The following is a 27,092-nucleotide window of genomic DNA, read 5'->3' as shown; positions in this document are numbered from 1 at the left end:
ACAGTGCTACTGTCAGAAACTGAAAACCAGGACTTCACTTCAAACAGGGACAGGCAAAACATCTTCTGAGCTAACTGGCTACTCAAGTTAAGATTTGCCTGAAACGTCATAATAAACTATAAAACCTACTAATATTTCTATTCAGTGTTCTGCTGTTCTACTGCCTTGCACTTGGCTTTGTTTGAAAGTTAAGTGTGCCTTCAGGTCAAGAAAAATTTAATCTCACAGAGCAATCATTAAAAAGGGAAGCTTGTTGCTCACAAAGGAGACTTTCCTGGTACCAACCGTCTCAGAGGAAAACTGCTCTTTAACCTGGCCTGGGAGAGGACTGCTTTACAAATAATCTGTTCAAAAAACCAAAACAAACAAAAAACCCCCACCCACAAATATTTATAGAAATACAAATTTCCCAAAAGTCTACATTTTCTGTGACACGAACTTGCTATGTAAAACAATTCTGGTTTGGGGATAATCACATTTCATTTACAGGCAGAGTTTTTATATTGTTATGTATTTCTCTCTCCTTTTTAACCATCTCCACCATTCTCAGTACCTGTGGATTTTACACTGCTAACATTTAAGTAGCAATACCAACAATTTGCTATTGTACAAACCAATACTATTTGCTCTCAAAGCAGGCACATAATATCAAATTATGTATCTCAGCCCAAAGCAGTTGTAGTACAAGCTTTAGCACAAGTGATCAAAACTGGTGTTAAAAACTCTTAGTAGCACCTTTATAAAAAGGTATGTATCCTACATGTAATCATGTATGTGTTTCTACTGTAAGAAAAACTACAAGTGTGTTATGCTCTGCTTTGTGCAGAGACTGGGACACGCACAGGACACACACTTCTTGCCTGCTCCTCTAAGTGAATGAATGAATGAATGAAGTCCTGCCTTGGCCACTGAGCCAGCACCTACTTTCTGCCTGACGCTTAGCAGAGTCCTGAGGTGGACCACTCTGCAGCTACTTTTAAGACGTTTCTACTGAACTACTCTTTCATAACATTAATGAATTCAATGGTCTTTTACAAAAGTGCTAAAACAGAACACAAGTGCTTTTTAACAAGCGCTGCCTTTCAATCCAGGAGAAATAAATCCCATGTCTACACTACAGTCTTTGCAGTGCTCATACCATCTGCAGAGCTGCTGTGCTAACACAGTCTGTGCTCAGCTGTACAGAATACTTTTTAAAAAAAAATTTCAGTGTTTTGGTTAACACGTCTGCACAGATATCCGATATATCATTCACTGTGGTAAAACAGGGAATAAACTGGAAAACAGGTTTTCTCTCTTTTTTAAATTACAAACACACAGTAAAACCAACCTTTCAAAATACAGCATCTCAAGTCAAATTTCTTGTGAACATATAAGCTATATCATATCTTCTCTGCTCTACATATTAGCTACCTTACCAACCAAATACACTGCCAACTTTGTGTTTATGAAATTAGGACATCTGCAAATGTTTGATTTTCTTGCAGAAAATTAAACCAGAAAATATTTTTATTAAATTCATGCAATCATAGTTCTAGATGCAGATTAAAACAAATGCTAGGTGCCACTGAATAAACTACCACAACTGCCAAATTTCTAGAAATAGTATTTTCTCAGTTAAATAATTAAAACATACCAACTTCACCATTTACAGTGATAAGGCCCAGTTCTGGCTTTTCAGCCCTCATCATCATTATTTACTAATAATGTGACAATCCTTCTCCAACATACCTATCCATTGAGAAACTTGGTTTAAATCTTTATTTAGACCCATATAATATGTAGACTGTGATAAAATCTATTATTTCCACTAATATTTTTCACAGATGCCTCAGAAAAATTCTAAAATCTCATGCTTCCCCAACACTCAACATACACAGAGAAAAATATTCAAAGTATATGCAGTGCTCTGGTTCATGTTCCTCTCTCAAAAGTCAGATACTTGAGATATCAAAAGTTTGCATGCAAATTACTCACCTTCTGATACATCAAATAGCATTTTAAGGAAAGAATTCACTAACCCTTTCTCCAGGAACCTAAAGCCAGGCAAAACAGCAATTCAGAATTCAAAACCAAGACACAAAGATACTTCCAAAGCCTCTAAAGCTGCTAACACCACACAGGACACTCAGCAGTACAGCAAACCACCTCTGCGATCCTGGATTTTCTCACTCGATAAGGTCATTAACTACACTTGAATAAACAAAGATCAAGCAAACCATTAAACGCATTGCAACTCCCACCCATTAAAACTAAAGCTGCTTTACAGAATTATAACGTAGTTTCAATACTACAGCGAGAGATGTAGGGGCAGAAAGAAAACTATATTCTGAAATAAAAATGGGGGTCAGCACCCTGTTCTCATGTTCCACATATCAGAAGAAAAACTTGTAATTTCCAGCACAAGATTATTTTCAAGTCACAGGACAAAAGACAAAAAAAAGTTCTTTGACAGCTCAAAGTCAGGGCTCTGCAGTCCCTGTTTTACAGGGTCTAGAAAGAAAACCACCTCTAAGACTGGGAAGACTTTTCATATATAGCCCTAAGCTAACTACCCAGGTCCTAGTCTGCAAAAAGAATATACAAATGAAATGTCTCAGCATAGCCTACGATGGAGCAAATTTTAATACCAGTTTATTCCATGAAAATTTTTCTCAGATAAATCTGATAAAGGAGCAGTAACATGCTTACTTTTCAATACTGCTACCTAGCTTCAAAACAGAGAAAAGCAGTTTTTTCTAAAGATGGCAGAACGTTTGCTACTTAGAAGGAAGGGTTGAAAAACATCTTTAGTTTGCAAAACAAGCTAAAGAGAATTAGTCACAATTGCAAAGTGCTTGGAGATTTCCAAACAAAAGGTACACCTATAGCTCAAATCACAGAATCATCTAGGCTGGAAAGGACCCTGGAGATCATCTAGTCCAACTGTTTGCCTAGCACAGTTCCCACCTACAGCATATCCTTAAGCTCCAAATCAACCCTACTCTTGAACACCTCCAGGGATGGGGACTCCACCACCTCCCTGGGCAGCCCATTCCAATGCCCAATAACCCCTTCTGGAAAAAAATGCTTTCTAATATCCAGTCTAAAACTTCCCTGGTGCAATTTGAGGCCATTACTTCTTGTCCTATCCCTTGTTACTTGGTTAAAGAGGCTCATCCCCAGCTCTCTGCACCCTCCTCTCAGGTAGCTGTAGAGGGCCATGAGGTCTCCCCTCAGCCTCCTCTTTTCCAGACTAAACAACCCCAGTATCTTATCAAAGATACTAATGGTAGCAATACCTTGAAATAAACTAGGGAACAACTGAATTACCAGTTTCAGAATAAGCCTTTTTTAGTATTTTAGAAAACACAGCTACCATATCATTCTTATGGAAAGGCACGTCAGAGAAAAAACAAACCGGTATGTGCATAGGAAGGAATGTGAGCTGTCTCTGAGCTTTCAGCTATTAACTAAGGGTTTTAGCAATGTGAAGAATGGAAGTTAATACAAACATCCCTGTAACACACTAACCAGCTTCTCTGCTCTAAGAATGGTAACTGCTAATTTAACTAGAGAAAACATTTACAGCACTGCAGTGATGAGCAAAAATCAATCAGTGTCTGCCTGTTTAGCAATACATGGGTAGTGATATAAGGGAGGTCTATCATTTTGAGGATTATTACGTTAAAATGTATTTATGTTTGATGTGAACACTGCAGATATCAGATTGAGTGATTTCCTTTCCAAAACATGGATGTATAAACGTCTTGAAAGGGAGTTTCCACTGCCTCTCTGGATTGGTTACCAAAAAGATATTGGTAAGTAATTTTCTATAAAACACAAGGTAAATAGGAAGTTGTTGCAAAGTATAAGATCTAACAAGAGCATTAACAAATAAATCTTAACTTGCCAGATAAAGTATGATTGCATGACTTAATGATCTATTTGGTATTTAGACTTCATCCACTACCATCTGCAATTCCTAATAACAGCAATGAAAAGAATTGCAAGAAGATTGTATCTATTTTTAAATTATTTTGATCAATAACTAAGTACAATTATTTTAGTACTTAGAGCACACATGTATAGTGCCTTCCTGCTAACAGCTAATAGCAAATTATGGAAGGTTTTCACTTCATCTTCTATGGAAGGTTTTCACAAGTCATCTTTACTGTTCCTCATGTCTGTGTTGAGAGGAGGAAATATGCTTCAGCCTCATCAAATAAGCAACTGAGAGCACTGAAGTTGGTTTTGTACAGTTTTGGTTGAGAAACTTTTATGATTCCCGGACAAATGGATTTGTGTAGGTCTCATTAAGTACTTTCTCATCACACCACCGCCCCATGAAACTGTCTTGCACTGGAAAGCCAAGACAAAAGTTTCCCAATATAATGGCTCACGACAGTTTGAAAGCAAACCAGAATGAGAGCTTCTGATCTTCAGAGAAATGCTCTTCCTTACAAGCTCTTCAGTGCCACGCAATTTTTTGAATTTTTGCTTTAAATTTTTATAAGAGACCAAAACAATGAGTGTATAAGCTGTTTCTTTGCCACTGCAAAGATAAAATGTTGACTCTGAAATGTCACATATTGAACATCACATTCTATCTTTAGTAGCTTTTCTAGTAACTGCTAAACAGATTGCACATACGCTACAAAAATGTATGGTACCTTCAGAATGAACTTGTTCTATGAGAGTGGAACTATGTTCCCTATATATATGGGGGGGGGGGAAGCCAACAGCAATGCTTTAAAACTGACTGCTTACTCTTTCTGCTTGTTATTTACAAACACATAGATTAAAGCATGTAAGACCAATAGGCTAATATGGCAGACCAGTTTAGTTCCCAAGAAATAACTTTTTGGGGTTTTGTGACTTCTAGTATGGGAAAGTTTTAACCACTAGCTAGGCAAGTTGTGAGGCTTACATCATTTCCTTTACAAAAGCATTCCACAGATATACAAAAAACCCTGTCAAAATATTTGTTTTTATTACTGTATTTAAAGCTTCCCCTCTCATAATTAACTATCTTCTTTTACCTTCAGTTTCTTCTTCAAATAGCATGTGCAGATTTCTGATATATACAGGTTGTTCACTTTTTAAACTGATATAGCAGAACATTGACTACATTTGCATTTTAACACTTAAACATTCACTCATTGCTACAGTCAGTTTCCATGATTAGTGACTATGACATCTGAATCCCAGGAAACTCAGACCTAGTTCCCCAATCCACAAAAAAAGTTTCCCACATAAGCTAAAAAAAGACATTTAACTTCTTTGCACCTAAAAAGGAACTGATAATATATTTCTATCACAACAAAACACAAGGACAGACATATTAAAGACCAAAAAGTGGCTAAATACAACAGCAACACAGGGCTCAAAGGCATTTAGACAAGAACATCTGCAGCCATGACTCCACATAACAAAAAAACCCCTACAGAATAAATTCATAAAATCAGAAAATTCTACTTGGTACACCAGTTTTTTTTTTTTTTAACTACATCTTGTGTTCTACAAACCGAATGTGAAAAAAAAATTTACATAACTGACTGAAAATAAGCAGTTGACATTACCTGCGTCTTCCAAAAAATACTGCACAGCCATCAGCACCTTGCCCTGAGGTTGTAGGTCAAGCTGTGGAAAGGAAGATACCAACAATGAAGTATGCAGTTTACTGAAACCCTCAGGATTTTAAACAGCTCTTACTAGGGAATTGAAGTATAATATTCAATAACTACTGAATTACAACTCTCTTCCATATCTCACTGCTGCAGCTGAACCAGGGGCTTTTAGGCTATTGCTTTTACTAGTGTGCTGCATTTCTTTGATGTCTACTCAGAAGTTCAGAGCAATCAAAGTTCACATTGTTTCTGTATGTCCCTTTCCCATGTACTGGAAAAGTTTGTTGGCTTCTGTTTTTACTATTAGCAAAGTCAATTTGCACAGGAACCCAGTTTTAAAAGAAAAAAGTCTATACAATCCTCCATATGTTTGAGAGTACAAACCATAGAGATATCAGCTACTGTTGCCTGTAATCAGAAAAACAGTGGTATCAAAATTTATTTTACTTTCCCCCTCAAACCATTACACATGGTTTCTGCGACAAATTCTGCAGACCAGCAAAACCAAATGCCCTTTAAGCCAATAACTGAGGTCACTTCCTGCACTCAGAAAATACCCTCTAATTCTTAAACTGCTGTCTTCATAAAAGGAAAGAATCCATTCAGCATCAAAGAGTCTGATTCAGACTTCAATTCAGCAGAGTGAAGTATCCCTGGGTTAACAGTACATAGAACGTGGGAGGGGAAAAAAAGAAAAGAAAACCACAACTACATTAGATACACCTGTGAGCATATCTCCACAAATCCCATTACCCTACTGGGATAATGACTAAGTTTTCATTTTTAAGGCAATGTTTGACATTTACCCAACAAAGCTTACAGAAGGCAAAGACTTCAGTTAAAGTTACTACTGACAGGCTGCCTCTCCATACACAAAAATAACCTTATAGGCTACGGTAAGCAAACTAGTGTCTCTTTGCTGGGCACAATGGTGTGTGAAGTCATGGCTGAAGTCATACCAAGCAAGTTTAAGGCTGATGACATCTGTGTGGTACCTATTCGCATAATAAGCAAAGCATTTCAGACCACTGAATTTGCTATAACTGATCACAAGAACTAAAATGGATCACTATTAGTTTTAATGGCTCTTCTCTCGGGATTCAAGTTAAGGTGTGGGGAAAAAAAAAGTGTATGATTTCAGAATGTAACAGGTGAATACAAACCAAGGAGATCCTACCAAGCCAGCAAAATCTGTAAGCCCCTTCAAGGAAGGTTTTTTCCAAGATCTGCTTGGTAAGACAGTTAGATTTGCACATACTCAGAGCAAAATCCTGCCATTTACAGCAGAAGTGGGCTTAAGGAAGAATAGGAGGGGTTTTATAAAAGTATTCCCATACTAAGCTAAGCAACAACTGGATACTCCCTCCTTCTCAGATCCAGCATTCAGGAAAAGCATTCCTGTACCTAAGAAAGATCATGTATCCATCCCCTACCAAGGAAAGGCCAGCATTGACAATTGTGTGAGAAATGAGATGCTCATCAAATTGGAGGTAACCAGGAACTACCTGTTACTACCTGCTCATCCTGCTTTAGCCCAGCCAATGAAAAGGTCTTCTCCTGTAGGGTTCATGTTCTGGGCAAGTTCAGCAACACTCCAGTCCAGAATGCTTTGAATACAAGACTATGTGTGAGATTTTTAAGGAGACCTGCTCACAGTTAGCAAATATTTCCTTAGCAGTACCTGTACTCCAAATACAGAGATGGGCAGTTCCTGTATCAGCAAATATATGTAGTTCTGGGCAAGCTGCCTGGAGTACAGCTTTACATGAAACTGGATAACAGGCAAGTCTATTTATAGCACCTATCCACCTAGCTAGACAGCTCTCACCCAACTTATAGGATATCCTGATATTCCTCTCTGAAGCTTATTTCTGCATTTGAAGAAATGTTGAATAATCAGGACACTAGAGTTGCTTCAAGATTTTAGAGAGTTCTCTGTGACAATAATGCCTCATCACATTCTCACAACCATTTTTGTTGGACTAGGATCTCAGCATCTTCAGTTGGGTCTGAAAGTTGAAAAATAAGCTAGAGAATAGGAATTTATAAATATGACATAATTAAACCCTTAATTCATTAAAATTCTTTGCAATACATCAACTAAATAAATGAAACAACATGTTTGGCATTTCAGAAAACTGGACTCAGGGTTTTGATCATCGCTGCCTTTATCACTTTCCCCTCTCTCTAGACATACAAAATAAAAGATATTTTATATTTTTAATTTGCTGTTTATTTGAGGTTTACAGTGCTAACTGAAATTTATTCACATACAATTATTTAAAAGTTGTTGTTCGGGTTTATGTAGCTCAACAACTATTAACAACTGCTGGCATTTAGACTAAATGTATTATTTCTAAATTTAAAATGACATTAAACCCTAACTTTACATCCCCTGTTACATTTCCAAGATCGATACTCAGAATTGTATTCAGTAGGATACTGGAGCAAATGCCATACCCCTTGACTTCATGTACAAACAATTGTTTGGGGCACAGGGGCAAGAAAAGATATCATAACAAAAATGGAGATTAAAAGATCCCCATTATAGCAACATCAAGCCAACTAAAATTTGTTGTAAAAATAAATAAAATCAGAAATTCTAAGTTGAAATGCTTTGGAATAATCTCCACCCTTCTTTTTCTCTGGATGAATTACAATGATCAGTTCCAATTTAAACATCAACCAGTTGCTAGAAAAACTGCTAGACTTTACAAAATAGGCACTCAATGTGTTATATGCCATTATTTCAAACACTAATGCCATAGATTTTATTACCAATTTCTTGAACTTTAGTTGTACATTATCTGCTTCAACGATGCTGCTAAAGTAATCGTTTTACAAACCTTGCAACACATGCTAAAGAGATTGAACACTCATAGTTTAGAAGGCATAAGGCATCCGTTCAGCTTGAAGGAAACATAACCAGGTCAGCAAGTTTGAGGACTTAATCTTCTTCCTTACCCAGAATTCTGCCTTGCCGTTGCCTTTCTTGCACCGCTCCGCCAGCACTGACACACCTACAGTCACTTCAGATAATGGCTCTTCTGCTGCTTTCATAAGAACAATCTGAATCACCCGTCCTTCGTAAATGTGGGCGTCAAAAGTTGATTTCCATTCTGGATACATGGTAGGCTTCTTCTGAATGAGTGTTTTTCCTCTCTCTGAAAGCCAGAAAAAGGAGTACAGAAATGGTAAATTCAAAACTGTAAAAACAAGAGAATATCCTTGTACTGAAACCGAAAGCAGACTTACTACTTCTTGTACTGTGGTCGGGACAAAGTTTAAATATTCAGTTCAAACATGACTTGGAAGGCAAAGCTCACCCTGACAAACAGGGCATGCAAAGGCAGTTAAGGTGCTAACATGCAGCCAGAGAAACCAGGAGGGACAAATCCCATTCTGGAATTCAGAAGCTGGTTTAGTCAGTCACAACTTGACAGGGAATATTTGCATGGCTCCTTTCTGGTATAAATCTCCATGACATGTCTTCTGATTAGAGTGAATATTTACTACTGTAAGATAAATTAAGATATGTCTTACATTGACTCAGTTTAAACTGAACTGGCATCTGAAAGATGGAAGGCTCCACATGTCATTAATCTACTTACAAGTTATCCCAAGGTTTCACTTCCATACATAAGTCACTCTCCTCAGCATTGTACTATCTCTCTGCCATGATTGCTACTTTTTAAAGGATATTACAAGGCCTTATCTGTCCTCCCTAGCACATGCAGACCTTACGTAGTTAAAGGAAAGGCTGGAAGGACCATTTTTTGGTAACATTTACTCAGCCTCCCAAATGAGCATCTCCGCAGACTCCTTTTTAGGCATTTTACAGTGCTTCACTATTCTTATTAGATGAATTTTTTTTTTCCTTATACACAGCTTCAGTCTCTCTTGCTACCAGTTAAGCTAATTTCTTCCTCTTCTCACCTCAGGCACAGAAACAGCTGGTGACTGCACGATCTATAACAAGCTTTAACATGTTTCTAAATCTGGGTCTCTGAGTAGTCCCATCAACTCATCCAAAATGACACTGCCTCCTAAGAAACCACATCCAGCTCTTCACTGTGACTCTGGCACACAAAAACAACTTCCCAGTTTTTCCTCTGATTTGCTGCTGAGCCAATTATTCCCCATTTGTGCTCAGGTAACTGAATATAATTTTGTACATTCTGCACAATTCCTGCTATTTATCATTTGCTGCAATAAATGTGCTTCCTAAGTGTCTCTCCAGGTCTCAGTGACACATTTTTCCCCAATTGTGTAATCTGTCCTTATGATATCAAGGCAGTAGCAAAGCGGATTAAACAGTTGGACCCTTCCCCAAGAAAATGCAGTGCGGTCTGTCCCCTAAAACTGGCAACAGAATTTACAAACATTTCAAAGGAAGAATTAGATACTTATTTAAATATCTTCCTGGAAACTCAAAGCAAAGTTTGTGTTCATTCATTAATAACTTGCTCCATGCACCCCACTCAATTGTGCTGAGCTATCCAAATGATAGTAGCGAACAGTGTCCTTGTACTGCTTTATTAGGGAATGCCTGCCAACAACAGCATTACAAATTACAACTTTGACAAGTAGACCTATGCCTGCTTGCCAAAGGGCATTCTGAAATGCTCAGAAACAGCCACCTGTGTTCTGGATCTCCTCCATTTCAACATAAACTTGAGCATTAGTCCTCTACTCAGTCAAAAGCTTTTATCTTAATTTAGGGAACTCTGCAGAAAATAAAACTCTAATTCTTCACAGTGCAAAACTACTCCCAGAACACTGTACTTGATTTTCTTAACTATGACAGCATTTGGAAATATCATGGTGAAAATATATAGGGAAAGCTCAAACAAAACACAATTTAAAGATTATTAGGATAGACAACAAAGGCAAGAGGGAATTAAAAGCAGGCTGCCTAGACAGCAAGGCTTTTATTCCAGCCTATTTTTTGGATTGCTAAAGCCAAATCCCTTCATCAAAAAGGCACTCCTCAAGAGGTATCCTTGGGAATATCAGAAATTGCACCTATGGGCAGAACCTTTGACAACGATTCAGGGTTTGCAGAAGCAGCAGCAGTTTACAGAAGAGTTAGTAATACTCTTTGTAGGTTTCTTAGAGGGGGAAAGAACTATTTCAGTACATTCATAGGGCTGTCCCTATTCTCATGTCCCAAATAATATCTACTTCGATCAGTTACTATATACATTTTTTTACCCTATGTAAAACTGAAAGAGGTAATCCAAATTACCGCGAACAAGGGTTCTTACCCCTCCTTTGTTTCTCTGCTAACACTACTGGATTCAAAAGATTTTACATGTTTGCAAATTTGCTTAATTCCTTATCATTAGGCAAATTATTTTCTTCTTCTTGTACAATAAGCTTTTCCTCAAGTATGTTTCAGCATGCAAATCCAAAAAAAGTTATTCCAGATCTTGTCAAACTGATAAGAGACGCCTCAGTTTCTTTTCTTGATCATCCCAATCAGTCAGTGCTCCAAGGTTCACTGCACTCTCCTCCCCCATTTTTTAGTGCTTCAAAGACACACACAAGCAAAGAGGAGGAATGTCGGGAAAATTCTACTTTTCGAAAGGAGACAACTGGGAAAAAGTGGATTTATTTAGACCTCTTCCACCTGTCCACACATTCTGGCAGCTGCAACACTTTCAACACCATTTCTTCAGAGGTTCTCTCAACAGACAAGGAAACTGCTTCTTTGGAGTTTAACACATTTGCTTGATGACAACATTTTCTGAAAGGGGCACCACGCCTTGTGCTTAAAGTCTAAATGAAGCTTTTACCTCAGCGATAAGGGGAAAGCCAAATCATTTTGTGAGAAAGAAGAAAATTCACCCTTTCCTGCATTCTTTGATGTTTTGTGAAGCCCTAGAGACATACTGCAGTCTAATCCAGTACAGCAATTCCCTCTCATCTTGTTTGGCTATAGTGATATATCCTACATAAATGTCACAAAATATTATAAACCTTTGATCCAGTTTCTGTAAAGCAGCAGTCTTTGGAGGCTGAGGGCCTGCTGAACAGGGAGGTGCTAACAAGACCTTGGGTGCAAGTCATTCCAAACTAATTGTGCTAAAATGTCTGTTACTATAACAACAAACTACCCTTCCCATTAATACCTATCCTTCCAAGTCAATAAAGATCATTTACTACTCTGTGCTTGAGGATGGTTCTCTCAAACCTGCTGCTGTTCAGATCCTTCTTCATGGCACTCAACTACACATCTCTCTGCCCTGCAGAGATTCTGCAAGCACAGAACTGGAGAGATGTCTGATGTAACTTTTTGCAAACCTTTGTCATGCAAAATTCACAACTCACCTTAACCCATGCAAAAGTGACATTTCAGCTGTTTAACCACATATTTTGTGAACAATTGTGTGTTGGTGGTGAAGTAAGAAACTAGAGGTCTTAGACTTCACCCTACCAAGTGCTGAGCACTCTGACTCCAGTACAAGAAAGCACCAGTAAGTCAGTCTTGTTTTAAGGTGAAGATAGTGACAAAAGTCATTATCATTTCTCCCATTCTGAAAGAAAAGCTCACACTGAAGTGCTTGGCATGACAGGAACAGCAGGATTCATTACCATCCACAGCCTAAGAGGGACTGCAGTATTTCTGAAAATTTTATTTATATTCAGGAAAGCATCATCATTTGTAACCTCACCTGTACTCAATGCTTCCTTCATCTTGACAGCACAGAAAGGCTGTAGTTGTTCCCCTTGATTCTGCACAGGTCCCAGCTCAAATGAGTTGAAAGATATCCGTAAGAAGGGGGCCATTGCTTCACAATGATACACAACCTAAGTGGAAAGTAAATAAAAATAATGGAATAAAAGACCTGGTCTGAAACCTGTAAGAAACCAATACACATTTCTCAGCAGCCATCAGAGCTGATAGAACCCATCCTCTGAAGCTTGCAAGTCTTGAATGTGGCTTTGAGACCATGAGCCTGAAGTAGAACTGCCACGTATTGAAACAAAAAATGTAACAAATTCAGTCTTTGATTGCACATAGACACCCTTTTAACTATATCTTGTTAAAAGTGAGTCGCAGTTATGTCTCTGACATAGATCTGGCTCAATTGTTAAACAGAGACCCTATTCATTAACACACAAGTATATAAACATCCTTATCAAATAAGTAGTTCACAAAGTAATAGACAGATGAGGGGGGTTTTAAACACTTTTCCTCAGACCTGTAATGGAGAGTAGATTGGAGAAAAGAAGGGAAGAAGAGTTTTGTATGTTCCACGTGTTCCTTTCCCAGAATCTCTCAGAAAGCAAGGAGGGAGAACTGGGAGCAAAATTAATCATCTAAAGCTCATATTATTTTGTTGCTCTTCTTTTTTTTCTTTAATTGCTATACAGCTTCAAAAATTCCCAAACAGAATTCTAGGCACCTCAACAGACAATCAAATGATAAAAGGACACCTTAGGTTAATTTTACTTTTAAAGATTAATCCGAGAAACTACTAAACCTACATAAAATTTCTGGACACTGCAGCAGAAACCACTACCAGATGGCACAGTAAGGGTAACATGTCCTTAAGCACAACCAAGTAATTGCACTGCATATGAGCACTTGATCAACATTAACAACCTGAGTAATTGGTCCACACATGAATTCACTCTTGCTTTCTCGATTAGACAAATGCAGTTACAGAAATTTCTGAAAATTAGGTATTTCACTGGATAAGTGTACATTTTATTTTTCATACTTAATGTGGAAAACAACGTACATTCCAAATACCACCACCAAACTGAAACAAGTATAACATCAGACACCTTCTAGTCAAGCATTGCTTTCAGGTGGCAGTGTACTAATCCTAGCAAATATCACAGAGCTAGTGATTCCAGCAGTGAGCCTCCATACCTGCACATAACAAGCAAAGAGAAGAGGGAGAGGTAGAAAAACCTCCAGCACTACTGTCTCACCTAGTTTAAACTGTCAGGAATTGCAAGAATCCAAACTACCTGCAATTTCTAAGTCAGCAAACAGGAGTTTCACTCCGGTCCTCTCTCATTCTTAAAGGCTCCTGAACTTAGAGCAGACTTCAGTTTACAATTCACAGCACCTTCAGCAATGGAGTTAGCCCTGTAGCTTGAATGTCAATATTGTTTTGTGAAGTAAAAATTACTTATTCAAAGGGTAAGAGAAAATGCTCATTTGATAGGAAGGGAATGCTAGTGCAATCAGAGAATGAGGGATGCAGAGAATGAGGGATCAGGAGAAAAGAGTATAACAAGGTAACAGGAACAGATGATTTAAAAAATTAAAAACATTTAAAAAATGATTAAAAAATTAAAAAGGATTGAAACTGGGCTGAGTTGGCCTTTTGACTGTAGATTGCTAACCAGTTTGATCAAGCAGCACTAGGAGGAACATTTCAAGCAATACTGCATATGCTTGCATTTTTCTAATGTAAAGACATTGACCTGAGAAGCAATTATCATTCCCCTTATATCTCTTAAGGCCCAGAACAGCCATTTAGATAAAAGACTGTGAAATCAGAGTCTTTGCAGCTAGACAGAATATAGCTCCTGACACCATTATTTGCACATCATGCAATCTCCCTGTGCAGAAACAATTCTAAATAAATGGAAAAAGTTTTATGACTCTAACATTTATTGAGCTAGCTTTTATTAACTGTTTCCCTACTTTTGTTTCTGTAGAGTAAGACAAAGTTATAGAAAGCAGGTTTAGGATTACTTGGCACCATTGCTTATCCCACTGAAGAACTGAAAGCCACCACTATAATTCATATTCACACAGACTGTCATTCAGACTTGCAATAAAATAACAAAATTTTCCCTACTAATCCACTCATTATTGCAGCTTGGAGCACTATTTGATGAGATTGGAGATTGAGATGACCTCACAAAGAAAGAAAAATAGCTTTTGTAAAGATTAACAAATACCACTGATACCTCACTTTCACAAATACAACATAAACACAATGTTCATAAAGAGTTTTAACGAGGAACACATTTTAGGTGCTCAAGAGACCTTGTGCTATGTTCAGAACTACCCTCAAGTGACTAGCTACATGACATGCCAACACCAGAGCACACAGAGTTACTACTCAATATGGATGTAAAAGAAACCAGATTTCATCATCATTCACCTCTGGGGAAACAGCTTTAAGACCCAATTAGGCCATAGGTAGAAACAAGCTGGGTAGGTCAGCATGTAGCTCCCACTGGAAAGCTTATTTGACAGAACCACAGGATTGCAGGATAATTCTGGCTGGAAGGGACAGCCCAGCTAGAACTCACAATTTCCAGTAAGTCTGGGACTACGCTAACAAAAAATTGGAAAGCACTGACGAAGCTAAACTAACAAGTGCATGATTTCACTCAGACCCTCTGACTCAAGCCAATGTCAGTCCTGTAACAGAATACAAGGCTTTGACACTTATTTAACTCCAAATTAAGAAATATAATAGAAACAGATACAATGCATACGCATTTTGACTAATCCCATAGTCTTCCTCATTTCTGACGGCTAAATCATTTGAAGTCCACATTTGCAGCTCTGCTTCTTGGTTTTGAATACAGTTATTACTTTTAGCTTCATTGTACTTCGCTTCAGTGCAGTCTCAAATACTCACTCAGAAATGCTACACACAAGCAATTCAGCAGTTACAAGAAAATGCCCATATCCCAGAATTTCTGATGATGTTCAAATGTGGTCAGTCCAAGGTCACTGTGAAACCAACATACCTTTTTGTTCCTCCATTTAACACCTTAAAAACCCCCATCTGTCAACAGCTTATTTTCACATAACAAACTACCTGTTCCTGCCAAATTCCATGATGCTTTTTTCACAAGAGATTTTAAGTGACTTCATGAAAAATCTAACTATACGTGACAGACTATACTGTGATGCAGGGAGGTTAAGTGAGAAAGGAGGGTTTGGATTTGCTCCTCAGGTACATTTTCCAATCCTTGTCTATGCTAGGATATTGCAGTGAGATAGCTGACAAGCATCAGCTGTACTGCTGTAAATAAAACCATACCCCACTAAAACCGGTTTTGGCAGTGAAACTCTGTGAAAAAGAGATCAATTTCAATTCAACAAAGTTTCTCAAAATCTGTGCTGAATACACTCATTCAAAGTTTTGTCACATTTGAAGCAAAAATATTGAAAGTAATACATATATTTTGCTTGTTGCATTTTAGACAAGTTCATCTATAGCCTCCATGACTTTATTTAGAAGTGACAGAACAAGTGTTGACTCTAGTTTTAAGAGTTGTGTCTGTCGAGGTCTACAACTGCAATGAAACACCAGCTATGAATTGAGAAAGATTTTACAATCTACTCATACAATCTGTATTGCTGCTATGAAGTACTAAAGCCAAACTGTTTCCCCTGAAGAGTGTGATTTTATTCAAACCAAATGCTGGAAAAACTGAGATGTGAACTCCAAAATTACTGCAAATCCAAATTACAGGTTCAGTTTCTTAAACAGTTTCAAAGTCATGTGGAATCCGAAAAAGCTAGGTGAAAAATCTTCTAGTAACATCCCATATGAAGTACATGGTGATGGCCACACTGATTCAGAGTACACCATCAGATGCTGTCCCGCACGGCATTTGTGTTGTCAAGGATCCCTGATCTACCCTATTGCAATCTAAACCACATTCTGTGCTGTCTGGGAAAGACTCTGCAAAATCCACAGTGATTTCCATGAAGCTTTAAAATTGAGACCTTTTGACTATTTAATATGGAAAGAAAATCAATCACATTACTATCAACTACAATACACATGGAGCAAGAGGGGGGAAAAACTGAAACATCTTCACATCAGTGTCAACATCTGCTGGATGAACAAATACCCAGTTTTCACATGGGTGTGTTTGTATCATGTAATTTTAAAGAAATCCTCAAAATAAATTAAAATCGTAACTATTCCAAAGAGAATTTTCACAAGATTCGCTAGTACAAAATCCATGTTAGATTAAAAATCTTCTCCGCAGAGACACAAGGGACAAAGGGTAAATTCTGTAGTTTCTCCCCTCCCAACAGTGCACAGCAGATCAGGGACTCACACTGCAGCTGAAGGCGTTACTTGTCAGGGTTCCTTTGTTGCTGTAATTCTGCCTTGTTATAAACAGTGAGGGCAAGCCACCTCTAACACAATCCAGAAACAAAGACATAGTTGTGACTTATACACAAAGCGGGGAGTAACATCAAAGCAGTGGATCATCTGGATTAAATGCTGACACTGGCCAACAACAGAGAATTGAAGAGATGAAAAAACTAACGGGCCCAAACAGAGCACAAACTGTTCCATCACTGATATGGGACTATATATCCAAGAGAAATACAAATGAGAAAACTCCCCTGCTGATATGAGCCTCTGATTTCCTTGTAGGAGTCTGTAAAACATTTTGCAGACGGATGTAAAGCTGCACATGCAGGTCATGGTTTTTCCATGCTGTCTCACAGAAGTGCTCTGGATGGCATGAAATGACTTCTTTCTGCTTAGCTCCTTGCTGAGGCTGCTTCCAAGGTCAAACAAATGCCTTGGGGAACACCAACACTAGTAGCTAGCACCACGCACAGCAACTGATTGGTGTTCTTCCCTGAAAAGATGCAGCAGTAACTTTTTTCAAGATGCAAAAATATAGATTATTTCCAACTTGTAGGTATCTTTTTTTTTTTTACACGCAAGGGTTTCCTGTCCTCCATTCTGGCAACGGACAAGGTGTTCAAGAAACAGCAACAAACTATTGCCCAACTTACTACTTCCACAGCACTTTCAAAAACATGAACAAAGACCTCCTTCCTCTGTGTATGGCCTACAAAGGTGATTATGCTACTTTCATGGCAATAATAAAGTCTGCAAGTAGAGATGCTGGAAGTGTGATTAGCATCCTTCACCTGTGAACACTGTTAACGTGCACATTGTGTTTTTATTGTTCCCAATTTTTTATTGTATCCTGCTTCATGCTTACATTACAGAAAAACTCACAAGAAGCAGACAGGTTGGCTATGGTTCTTGAAGAACCCCCCTCACAGGTATTCTTTCAGCTGACAATCAAAATAATCCCATCTGCAAGAGAGAAGAAACAATACCTGTAGGACAAATGCTGTAGGACACTTCATTGAACCAAAGTAATGATGATGCTAATCACTGTCTATACTGCATACCTACAATTAGACTACTGAGACTTTTTAGCAGTTCTCTTGCAAGCCTTGGCCTCTATTTGATGCTCTGTGGGAAGAAGTCTGTCTAAAACTTAAGTCAGTTTAAGAAAGGCTTACTATATTTGCTGTTATCAACCTTGTCAACAAGGTACACTGCAGGATTCTTTATCAGCTGGACTTCCCTAAGCAGTAGCATCCAGCTAAAGCCTGAAAAACGTACTTATAACCAACACAATCACCATACATCATGATGCTGAATGCTAACAGTTGCCAGAGATGGCAAAAAAACATTACCTGCAGGTGCTGCTTTGAAAGCTTAAAGTCCACAGAGGGTTTGAAAAGCATTCTCCAAAATACAGGGCTAATCCCACGTTACATGTAGGTCCCTGCAGGAAAAGGAGATTTCTCCAAAGGTATCCCCCTGCATCTGCATCACTCTTGCTTTTATTTAGGTTTAGCCATAAAGGTGTGACTATCACCTATGAACAGTTTCATTTACTCCGGTTATTAATTTGATTAAACTGTCTATGAAATTCAAGAATGGTAATTAGAAACATGAAGCTTCTCAGCAACTATCTTCATAAACTATCTCATGGAGATTTTACAAACAAAATAAAAATAAAGCTTAAAATTAGAACTGCTGTTAAAGTTATTACCAAATTAATTTTTTTTGTGGTTCATAATTTCCAAGTCATAATGCTATACACTAAATTCTAGTGTAAATGCTGTAAGTTTTGGGGTTTGCCTTTTTTTTTTTTTTTTTTAACAGTACATGTAGAGTGGAAAAACTGTAGCTGCCATTTCCTAGCTTGGAAAAAATGTAACTACCATTTCCTTCTCCACACTCCCCACCCCTCCACACCCCCCCCCCCAGTATTTTCTTTCAGATACTTCTGCTTTTTTTGGGTTAGGACAGGGCCAGAAGCAGAAACAATGATGTAATAAAATCTGTCACTATTTGTGTTGCAATAGTCTGGAGAACATCCATTTAGATAAGCCATGTAGCAAGAGATGTTCCTTGGTTTCATCCCACTTGGTCAGAAGCACAGATAACTCTGAGTTTCCACACCTTTTCTGCATGCTCAGCAGTCCCCAAACTGCCTGAATTTATGTCTGCCATATAAATTGTTGATATTTCCCCAACACTCTCAAGGCCAAAATATTACTGATGCTTTCCCTATCGTTATGATGAGAAGCGTTTTTCTGAACGGGCCAACTCTTTCAATCTTGGCAGGGCAAACTCCTGAGAAGCTTGAGGGGAATGCCGATAGCAGACAAGCAAGAGCTAAAGCAGACCTGATTTTATGTTTTTTTTGGAAGACATGCAGCCCAATTTATTTGAACATATGATAACATATGATTAGCTCAGTAACAACAGTTGACTATTCTAAAGTGGTTTCAAGTGCGCCAAGGAAGACAAATCTGGGGTTTACACTAAAAGATCAGTAAATTCAGGAAGGTTTGGACTCTGAATTAGACAGCAGGACAGGCTGTTACGCAGCATATGCTGCAAAATAAAAAAAAAAAAAAAAAAAAAAATTACACTGAATGTCCTTTTTTGGAATGGGAAAAAGAACATTTGGAGCAACAAAGTTGGCTTTTTAAATATTCTACAACTACTACTTGGGGGGGGGGGGGGGGCATGAGGAGAGGGGGGAAGTACTGTCAGCTGCTTTCTCTTTAGAAGTGCATAACAAATACCCATTTAAATACTCTTTCTTTTTTAAAAACCCAACCCACTCATGAGTTCTCCTTCCTCTTTGAAAGTACAGGACTAAACAGTAGATAAAAGCACTGCAGGCACACTGTTTTTCACCATTACCACAATCAAGTTTGAAACAAAAGTGCAAATGAATCCTCTTCATTAACTTCAAACCCAAACATCAGACATTAAAAACATGCAAGAGAAGAAACAGTGCCTGAAGCCCAAAGTCTTTGTTCTTTATTTCTGATAGTGCAAGCTGATATAATTTGATAAGCAGCAACTGCAACAACATGGAAGGATTAGTACAAGGGGGCTGGCTAGCCAGATCCTTATGAAGCTCTAGGTGAGTGAACAATTCATTAATATCAAATCACATTATGAAATGGGAGAATGTCCAAAATATTAAAAACAAAGGAATGTTTTTTCTCTATGCATGCACGATGCAGGACTAATTAGGAAGCTTCTTTTTTTTTTGGCAACATGTAGAGTAAGTAGGTTTTTTTTTTCCTGCAACTAAATAACACAATTCCCTCCATGTGACAAGGAAAAAAAAAAACTACTAGGTAAAAGGGATGAAGGTCTCCTCTTCCCTACAGTAATACACCCTGAAGCCAAGCTATACACCAGTTCTGGCTCTGTGTCACTAAACAGAGCACTGGATGCCTTCTGCAAGTCTGAGCCCCTGACTAGCTCTAGGCTCCCACTTCCTCATGTTCAAGGAATTTGTCAGTATTTAGTCAGCACGACTAAATTGCAAAACTGTCCATGAAGTTTATCATGTGAATACGAGTTCTCCAAAAGAAGCATGCCATTCTGCAAGAGGGTTCAATAGACATTTTTCTAACAACCAGTACACTAGAAAACTGAGCTACTCATACAGCTTTCAGAAGTACCAAAAGAAAGGAAAATAATCAATGAAAAAACAGTATTTTGTATATGATCTGTTTAGGTGTCACCATAATCAAGTGGGCAGGGATCCACATTCAGGCATGCTTCATTAGCATCCTTCAATGGAGGAGTTACACACCAAGCCCATCCTTACTCACGGTGAGTGTTTCTATAGGATTCAGTATAACATTCAAGATTTTCTGATATATAATTACACACGCAAAGCTTCTTGTTTTCTGCACTATTATAAGTTTCCTGGAAATAAAGATCTATTTTGCAGAGAGAATAACACAAAATGCCAACAACATATTTTCAAACCAAACAGAAAACAACATGACAACACTTCAGCTAAACTTTTACAACCCAAAATACATTACCTTTCTCTTCAAAACACTTAATAGGAAAAGCTCTTTCCCTTTAATGCTGAAACAGTCAAATACTGTAAAGACAGTATGTCACCAATTACAGTTAAGAGAAAAGCAAATTTGGAAATTTGTCTTATTTCAAATATATTGCATTAATATCTCTATATGAACAATGAAAAAGCAAAAAATGGAAACTGGGCATTCAAGAGAAATACAAAAAAATGCCTTCTAAAACATCCCAATTAGAGAACAATTTTACTTTGCACTTTTGAAAACATCAGCAGATTACAACCTAAGTGCCTCTCACCGAGCACAAGCCTCCAAGCCAGAAATTTATAATACCGCCAGCACTATGACCTAATCCTCCAAGTATCTGGAAAGCTAGAATATTCATTAGCAGAAAGAACTGTATCATCATTCATATGTGCTGGAAATTTGCTGCTCAGATAACCTCCTCAGAGAAAATAAAATTCAGTTCATGGATGCATGATTTTGATCAAGGCTTTTAAAGTAAAAGGACATGAGATTTGTGGACCAAAAATCTTGTTCATTAACTGAGTATTGAGTTGTAGGAATAGTGCTCCCTCCTTACTGCATCTGGCATTACTGGTGTTGTTTCATTTGGGTTTTTTGAGAAGACTTTTTTTTTTTTCTTCCCTGAGGGCCACAAACATACTTAGTGATTTCAATCAGACATTAGACAGCAAGATGCTGAGCACGATGCTCCTCCTTGCTATTCCCTAGTACTCAAAGGCTGTTCAGGGTATGTAGGAATCATCCTTTTATTCTGTGGGGTTTTTTTGGTTGTTGGTTTTGGGTTTTGGTTTTGTTTTTTTTTTTTTTAATACCTAGAGTGTGAAGGCCAAAACCACGAAAGAAATATAAATAACCAATAAAAGTCAACTTAATCAAGATTGTTTCTCCAGATTAATAACCGAAAATAAACAGTGAAACCATACATAGATACATGCATCTCTACCTGTGAGAGCACCTCTCACTTTTGCAATGAAGAGATGAACTAAGTACAACTGAGTAACACTGAGGGATGTAGAGGATGATGCTAAATAATGAATGGCTACAGGGATCGATAAGGAGAAACTGGAAGGAAGCAAATATAACTGAAATTTATTTTTAATTAAAAGCATTTGCTCCTGCTGTAACTTCGAAGTTCAAGCTTAGATTTCCCAAAACAGATAAGAAAATGGAACCACAAATGATTTTAACTGCTTCCTCCCCTCTGAATCACTTTATAGAGGAAATAAAAATTTAAAGCTCCACAGTAGACCTGGCATTGTCAAAAATACAGAAGAAACAGACACAGCTCATTAACAGCAAGTTGAATTAAAGCATAAAGGTATTTTAAGAGAGATTTGGGTTAAAGGTAGCACAGAGCTTACAGTACAAGTTGATACGTAAACTCCAGATGAGATGTACTACTTAATACCATCTTTAATTCCTTCATTTTTTAATTCTCCACATAAGAAGTTTACAGCAAACCTTTACTTTTTTTACCTTTTCCTGGACTTTGCTGTTTAAACATATAAACTCCACACTGTGAAGACATGGATGCCATCTTTATCTAAACACTATGATACATGTTTGCTAACAGCCACATTAAGTGATTTTCCACCAAATCAATAAAAACATTATTTTAGTATCCTTATTGGGGAACAAAACCTTTAAGCATTGACATGTCCAGTACACAACACAGTAAACAAGAAAGAAAAATTCAAACAAAAATCCCTGGGGCTTTAGATGAGCCAGAATCTTGTTTGCAGAGATAACCATGGCAGGACACACTCAACTACTTATGGTTTTGAGAGAGTGAGAAGTCCTGTGAACTGGGCGCTGTCAAGACCACCTTCTGACCATCTCCTCCAGAAATGCTATTCCTACTACTTAAAAGACTCAATTTTCTGGAAGATGAGTGCAGATCCAATTATTAGATGTGTATTTTCTGTCATGACTTTTTCCAGCTTCCATTCCAGTGTTCATCCTACTAAAAACTGGAGAATCCTTAAAAATGAGATGTTTGGTTTGTATATGCAAAACACTACACATATACAGAAATATAAAACATATACCCAAGAACTTCCCTTAACAACACTGCAAGTCAGCATCCTTTTATTACTTTATTGGGTCATTGCACTAATGAACATACTGATAAACAAGACACAAACTTCATTACTTACCTAAAAATGTGCTTTCAGGAAGAAAAGACATATGCAGCTGACTTGCAAGGGTACCTATAGATTAGTCAAAAAAACCTAACTGAACACAAACTCTTTGATTACAGTTGTACTCTTGTGTCCCAGTTAGGCCACAGAAGCAATGGAGTATTCAATGATTTTCCTACAGACAAGCTTTCCTGGCTCATTATGGCCTATCATTTCCTCCATCACTAAATGGATAAATGAGTTAATGTCTTGGTTACTTTCCCTGCACCTTTCAATTATTTCTGACTTTTTGCTGTACATGTTGCTTTTGCCATTAAAGTGCTTCTTTACAATAATTTTTATAGCAATTTTTAAATGGAAAAATCACAAACTGCTATCACTGAACAGTACCTCCTGTATCATGTCATGGTTGGGAACCATACCATTAAGACATGTCACTTCTGTTAGATGATTAAGTTAAAAAGGATGGTGTATGGCTGCCACTGGCACAGAAAAACTCAAGAGGAAAACCAAACAGCTGTAAACCACAACACTCCTAAGGCAACAGCATATACCATGTGTACAATGCTCTTCCCAAACTTTACAGTGCCATTGTACTTTTAAAAGGAACAGGCAGGTACTGAACTGCAAGCACAGGAGTGAAGCACACAGGAACCAAAATGCTCCCAGTAGTTCCAAATGCAAATGTTCCCACTTGCAATTAGAGAATTAAGATCCCTTTTTTTAACTCTGAGCATGGAAATACTTCATGTCCACAGGCAGCCAAGGGGGAAATTCTCTTTCCACATGGTGTAATTTGTTTGAGTAGATCTACCCTTAATGGTCTGCCCAGTCCTGCCTCCAAATCTTTCCTGTGTATTAGCTCTATCCACACTGCCTTGATTCCTTCCCTCCTTGAATGCCAAGCAGCCCTTTCATACCGTTTACTATGCAGCTTACTTAGTTACCTTAGTGTTTTGTATATCTGAAATACCTTTCGCATCCATGCAGCAGCGGCCATATCCTCGGTGTCACACACCAACATGGCTCAAACAAGCGAGTAGTGGGTTCTGGCCAAGAGCTCTCCTGTTACTTACAGCAAGCCACATCCCCAGCACAGTTAGCCCAGAAGACTCCGTTCTGCCTTACAGTTTACGGCACTCAGCACTCTGCAGGCCGCAGGATGCTGGCTTTTCCCCACAGGTCTGGATATTTGCTTCCGCTAGAGCACTTCAAGAACATAAATCCTGTTCTAATACTGCTTTTCCCATGTTAGCAATTACTGCCAAACCCAGAGACATGTTATGTGACCAGACTGAGAGGCAATTCACACAACTAGAAAGAGGTAAGCAGATGCCTGTAACCCACTTCTTATGAAAAGTTAGGCCGCATCATGGATAATTTGAGAGTCTCCTGTACTGAGTAAACAAAAGTTAAATCAACTTTGGCTCAATGAATTTCAATTCTGTGGGAAAGAGGTGCAGACAGCTACATCTCCAGCTTTTAATAGAAAACCCTATTCTGCCTCTGTGGGACTATTAAAAAAAGTAAATATTTACCCAGACCTGAAACACAGCTATATTGAAAAATGTATTTGCTTGTATTGTGAAAAGCCTTAATTAAATGTACTTTTGTAAATATAATTTTTATGCTCCTGTAATGTATCTCCTTGTCCAAGATGCAGTTTTCCAATCAGAACATTAGGGTTTTCTTAACTGTTCTAAAACTAAAACCACCTCTAAAAATAAAGCTATGAAACCTATTTCTGACAGAAAATGTCAGAATTATATAAAACAGCACTTAAAATTCATCTGAGGAAATGTGAAGGGAGAAAAGAACCTCACGATTCTCCTGTAGCTGTCAGTGCCCTCTGCTCATCTAAGATGTATACTGAGAAACACTGGTTATTGGTAAGATACGCAAATATATATCACATGGCACAAAAATGAGACATCCTGGGAAAGAAGAATTATTTTCGTAGTTACCTCCCCACACTAACAGTTTGTTCCACCGAAGGTCTAGGGCTTTTTCAGTTTTAAAAAGTTATGACAAAAATATTTGCATAAAGCAATCATGATATTCAACATATCTTCATTTACTGTATTAAAAACTTGATGTCATCTTGACTACCAAACATACAAATATGTATAACAGCTCCCTGGACAAAAGGCAAAACTGAATTCCGTATCTGCTTGTATAAGTGAAACTGAGGAAAATGTTTCCAGTATTACTGATGGAAACATTGTACATCATGCAGTATTTGCTCAGTGGTTTTACAGAAATATTTCCCTTATTTTGTTAGGATTATGGGTTATAGTCAGGTTTAAAAAGTTATGTGTAGTAAAAATTTACACATCTCAAGCAAATGATATGGACTGTTCAAGCTGTTTTCATTTCCTTTTCAGAGGAACGGTAAAAAAATAAAATGGAGAATAAACGCTGTGTTGCTGACTTCAGACATTACCCATAAAAACTATGCAGAAACCTCTAGAACAAAGCCTTCATCTGCCCTACCATTCTTTACAGGATAAAAGCGTACTTAGAAAATAAAACAAGTGCTCCTCAAGGAATAAATAGAAAAAAAAAGGTGAATATAGATTCTTTCCTGTCACTGCAAATAATCTTAACACATTTTTCTTGCAATAGCATTCATTTACAATGGAAGATTGATGGATACAAGACACCCAACTAGCATAAGCAAATTAAGAGAAATTGAAAATAGTTCCTTTAAAAGAAAATGGTGCTAATCATATTCTTATCAGCCCACATTAATGCACTGTATTAATTACACAACAAACTGGATTTGTATATTGATCGTTCTCAAAATGCTTAATGTTAACTAAAAGGCTCAGTGCAGTGTTGATAAACATTAGTAGACTTGTATAAATTGGGGCATTAGGAGTTACAAGAGCTGAAATCCCTAGTTATTCCATTGTTAAGCTTGCCCAAGACTCTTACCGCTGAAACACTCAGATACAACAAGAAACAAATACCCCAAGTATTTAATACTGTTCTAGAGCAACAATGCATAGTGTAGGTACTGCCCAGGAAATAGATTCTTCACCCACCTTGAAAGTAGGTCTGAGCAGTCCCAGAGTTTTACTTTGAATCTTTGAACAAAAAATTGAAGTAGAAGCATTTTAAGCATTAATCTGTAGTGCTGCAGAATGCAAAAGCAGTCTAGGAGACCTAACCAGTACTAGCGTAGAGTTGTTTCCACACTGTTTTAACTTCCAATACCATCTTGAAATTTAGGACAAGCAAGTACAATAAACTCTGCCTACAGAAAAGAAAACACTGTTCAGATTGTTTTTTCTTCTTCTCAGTAAATATTTTTGGGCTCTTGCTTAATTCAAAATAAACCTTCAGCATGTTATACAATGGAAACATTAACTTCTGCTCTCCAAACAGAAAATGGTGAGATTCTCTAAGCAATTTGCAGCAGCAAGTTTAAAGGTACAGTTAAAAGTTCTTCCAGCATCATCTAGTGATCGTTACAGCAGCTATACAAAGAAATGATTATTCCAGATACTTGTGCAGACTCACAGCTCAGTGGAACATGGTATTACATTTATGATAGAGTCAAAATAACAAGGTTCAGGCTTGTGATTTACTGCTGACCTCCATGACTCCATTCCTGTTTACTACAGCCATCTACCTACTAGAAAATGAACAGAGAAGGGTTTGTCTGGTAGTAACAAGAGGTCGTCATATCTAAGGATTATACTCTAAAGCCTTAAATGTCAGTTTTACTATTTCTTTCAAAAACAATCAACAGAAAGAGTCAATAATATACTTTAAGCAAGCTATCAGGATGGCCAGTTACACATTCCTAACAGCAATTCTACCCGCTTTTGAGGCAATGTGTTACTGAAGTCACACTGAGAATTTTTCATCCGTTCTTCTACAGCAAGGGGAAATCAACAGTCTTTCTGTAGTTTTGGCAATACTCATTATGCACACAAGTTAATTAATTTGCTTCCATGATCAGACAAGGGAGTTATTAGGATTCCTCCTTGATATTAGTCATTCTTGCGGAAACTCCCAACTTCCTCACTTACTCATAAATCAAGGACCAAGAGTGCTGAGTAAGTATATAGCTCAGAATTGCAGGGACAGGTAACCTGCCATTACACATACTTATTAAAAGTTCCAAAGTCATTTTTCAAAGCCTTTTTTCCATTCTGAAACAAAATCAGCAAA

The 27,092-nt window shown here is 37.7% G+C and overlaps 1 protein-coding gene across 2 annotated transcripts in view; it reads right to left on the bottom strand.

The window, feature by feature from the left end:
- Positions 1-27,092, bottom strand: part of PRKCD (protein kinase C delta) — a 66,656-nt gene that overhangs the window by 17,555 nt on the left and 22,009 nt on the right. For both annotated transcript variants that reach the window (XM_074913900.1, XM_074913901.1), the window contains exons 2-4: positions 12,287-12,422; positions 8,574-8,773; positions 5,562-5,622 (exon numbers count right to left, since the gene is read on the bottom strand). In XM_074913900.1, the coding sequence (XP_074770001.1) occupies positions 5,562-5,622; positions 8,574-8,773; positions 12,287-12,401 (376 nt within the window). In that variant the 5' untranslated portion in view covers positions 12,402-12,422. The remainder of the gene's footprint in view (positions 1-5,561; positions 5,623-8,573; positions 8,774-12,286; positions 12,423-27,092) is intronic.

The sequence above is a fragment of the Athene noctua genome, chromosome 10 (genome assembly GCF_965140245.1).
Source record: "Athene noctua chromosome 10, bAthNoc1.hap1.1, whole genome shotgun sequence".
Taxonomy (NCBI): domain Eukaryota; kingdom Metazoa; phylum Chordata; class Aves; order Strigiformes; family Strigidae; genus Athene; species Athene noctua.
The sequence above is the reverse complement of the archived record's forward strand: the minus strand, read 5'-3'. Positions and strand labels throughout refer to the sequence as shown.